The sequence below is a fragment of the Zeus faber genome, assembly GCF_960531495.2.
Source record: "Zeus faber genome assembly, chromosome: 20".
In the NCBI taxonomy this organism is placed as follows: domain Eukaryota; kingdom Metazoa; phylum Chordata; class Actinopteri; order Zeiformes; family Zeidae; genus Zeus; species Zeus faber.
Genome location: NC_137207.1, coordinates 20,390,970 through 20,393,469, shown reverse-complemented (window position 1 = coordinate 20,393,469; position 2,500 = coordinate 20,390,970). Strand labels below are relative to the sequence as shown.

General features: G+C 44.9%; 1 protein-coding gene across 1 annotated transcript in view; it reads left to right on the top strand.

Moving 5' to 3' along the window:
* Positions 1-2,500, top strand: part of LOC307245636 (protocadherin-15-like) — a gene marked incomplete at both ends in the record, with an annotated part of 144,376 nt that overhangs the window by 124,810 nt on the left and 17,066 nt on the right. The window contains 3 exons of the mRNA XM_080021282.1: positions 882-991; positions 1,672-1,812; positions 2,353-2,480. Coding sequence (XP_079877408.1) covers positions 882-991; positions 1,672-1,812; positions 2,353-2,480 — 379 coding nt within the window. The remainder of the gene's footprint in view (positions 1-881; positions 992-1,671; positions 1,813-2,352; positions 2,481-2,500) is intronic.

Sequence of the window (2,500 nt, the reverse complement as noted above, 5' to 3'; positions counted from 1 at the left end):
TCCTTCCTTCCTTCCTTCCGTTCTTCTTTCCCCCCTTCCTTCCTTCCTTCTTCCCCATCCCTTTATCCTGTGATACTCACATGACAACCAGTTGGTCGCCGCGTTTTGCCGTTTCTCCAGCTGCGACCGCTGGTTCAATGGATGAACTGGGTTTGCCGGAGATGTGGCTGGTTGCCAGGTTTGAAGCGAAAATCGGCTCCAATCAAAGCGAAAGAAAAACAAACAAAAAAAAAACCTGGCAGATAAAGGGGTTGAAAGACGGGCGCCAGATTTAAGAAAAAAAAACAAACAAAAAAAAAAAAACATGACTGAGAATGCAAGTCTCTGGTTTTTGGCAAATTGAACACAACTCAGACGAGATCAAGTCAAACAGCATCTGTCGGGTTTTCGAAGACAATATGTTCTCAATTCTGCTGAGGAAACACTTCCTACCAGAGTCCATATCTTATTTATTAATTTGAAAAGATTGCATAACTAGTATTTTTAATTTAAGAGCTTATTATATTTAATAGTTCCATAGCAACGTATCTAACTATTTGCCTACAAAAAATACATTTGCCCTACATATGACGTGCAATAGTTCCTATACAGCGCCACCAGATGGCGCCACTTGCTAGTGTTTGCATTAGGATCCCGGGGAAGTGGACGTGAAACCGGGCAGAGAAGTGGTTGCCTGGGACGATGGTCATTATCAGCAGATCAGGCACTGCCGGTGTCTGCTATCGACCAATCGAATTTGAGTATTCCGCAGACGGTTGCTTCAATTGTCGACGTCTCGCGGAAGCGCCGGTCGTAATCCCCCGAGATATCGGCAAACTACTGTCATCGAGGTGTTCTGTCACTATCACCCAACCCAATGCTTCCATCTGATTGGTCCGCAGGTTTCCTCCGGTCAGCGAGGCCGCTCCCGTCGGAACCTCCGTGGGCGCCATCTTGGCCTCGGCCGTCAATCAAAGCATCGTGTACTCCATCGTCGAGGGCAACGAGGAAGGTGGGAGGCATTCTGGAGACGTTGAGGTCTCAACAGAGGTGGAGCGATTTCCGGCGTCAGAAAGTAAAGGATGTGGATACCGGAGCTCCGTGGCCGGAGCAAAAAAAACGGGAACGCGGGATCTTTTTACTTTCTGGACCCGGATCCATCCGCCTCTGGAGTTTGTCCTGACGATCGGTGCATTTCTCTACGTACGACTAGCGTCGACAAACAGCTCAGCGGTGTGAAAAACCACAAGTTAAAATTAAAACGATATTAGAAATAGCCAACTATAGATGAGAGCGCAATTCTATGCACAGGATAAAATATTGGTATGCATGGATATGAAGAAGGGTTTTGGAGGGTGATTAATGAACAGATTTGGCAGGAGATTGCTTTGATATCTGGCAAAATGTGACGAGAGGGTAAAAAGGAGGGAGAGCCTCCCCAAAACTCGGCGGAACAAAGACGGAGCAATTTAACCAACAAAATCAGGCCTAAGACCATAATATCGAATAAAACGATATGATATTATATGTTTGTGTGTTTTTAATCAGGTTTTGTTCAAAAGTCCAAGATGTGACGGGATGATGTCATGGAAACATCCCAGTGCTGCGTGTGGCTGATGAATGATGACGTGATTGGCGAAAATGTGACTGCAAAGTTGTAACGCGTTGATAATGACGAGTGATGTGGTGCAGGCGTGTTCCGGCTGGACAACCGCACCGGAGTGGTCTCCACCTCCAGACCCCTGGACTACGAGTCCAACAGCAGCTTCGCCCTGAAGGTGGAGGCCGACTCCATGGGCGTGGTGTCCTCCAACCTCAGAGCGCCGTCCAAGAGTAAGGGAGGGCGCCGCGGCCGGCATCATTTCCCCCTTACTTTCCGTCTCGTTTCTCATTTCCTCGTCCCTTCGTTCTTTCTCTCTTTCCTTTTCCGTGTTTATTTGTTTGCTTTTTTCTTCCGCTCTCTTTTTTTTTTTTTGATTCTTATTTGTTATTCCAATTTTTTCGTGGATGAATTCCACGCCGTTTTTCGGTTGCATTTTCTCTTTTGTTTATGAGTTCGTTTGTTTGTTTTTATTAAAGTTTGCATTTTTTCTTGTTCATTTTCTTTATATACCGAAATATTTTTCCTTTACGGAATAAATTCACCTTTTGCACTTTTTATTTAGTACTTTTGTTCTATTCAGTACTGTTTTTCATTATTTTAACACTGTTTTTGTTTTGAATTTTCTTTCTTCCTTTCTTTATATTTTTCATACAAAATTCATAGAAACATCCCAACAGTGTGAACTAGTCATTTAGCAGCATTTAGCATCTGCTATATTGTATTAATGTGTGTGTGTGTGTCTGTGTGCGCGTGTGTGTGCGTGCGCACAGCAAACACCGCTCGGGTGCTGATCGAGGTTCGTGATGAGAATGATCATCCACCGGTTTTCACCAAAACTCTTTACATCGGAGGAGTTGCCGAGGACGCCAAGACCTTCACCTCCATCCTGCAAGTGGAGGTACACACACACACACACAC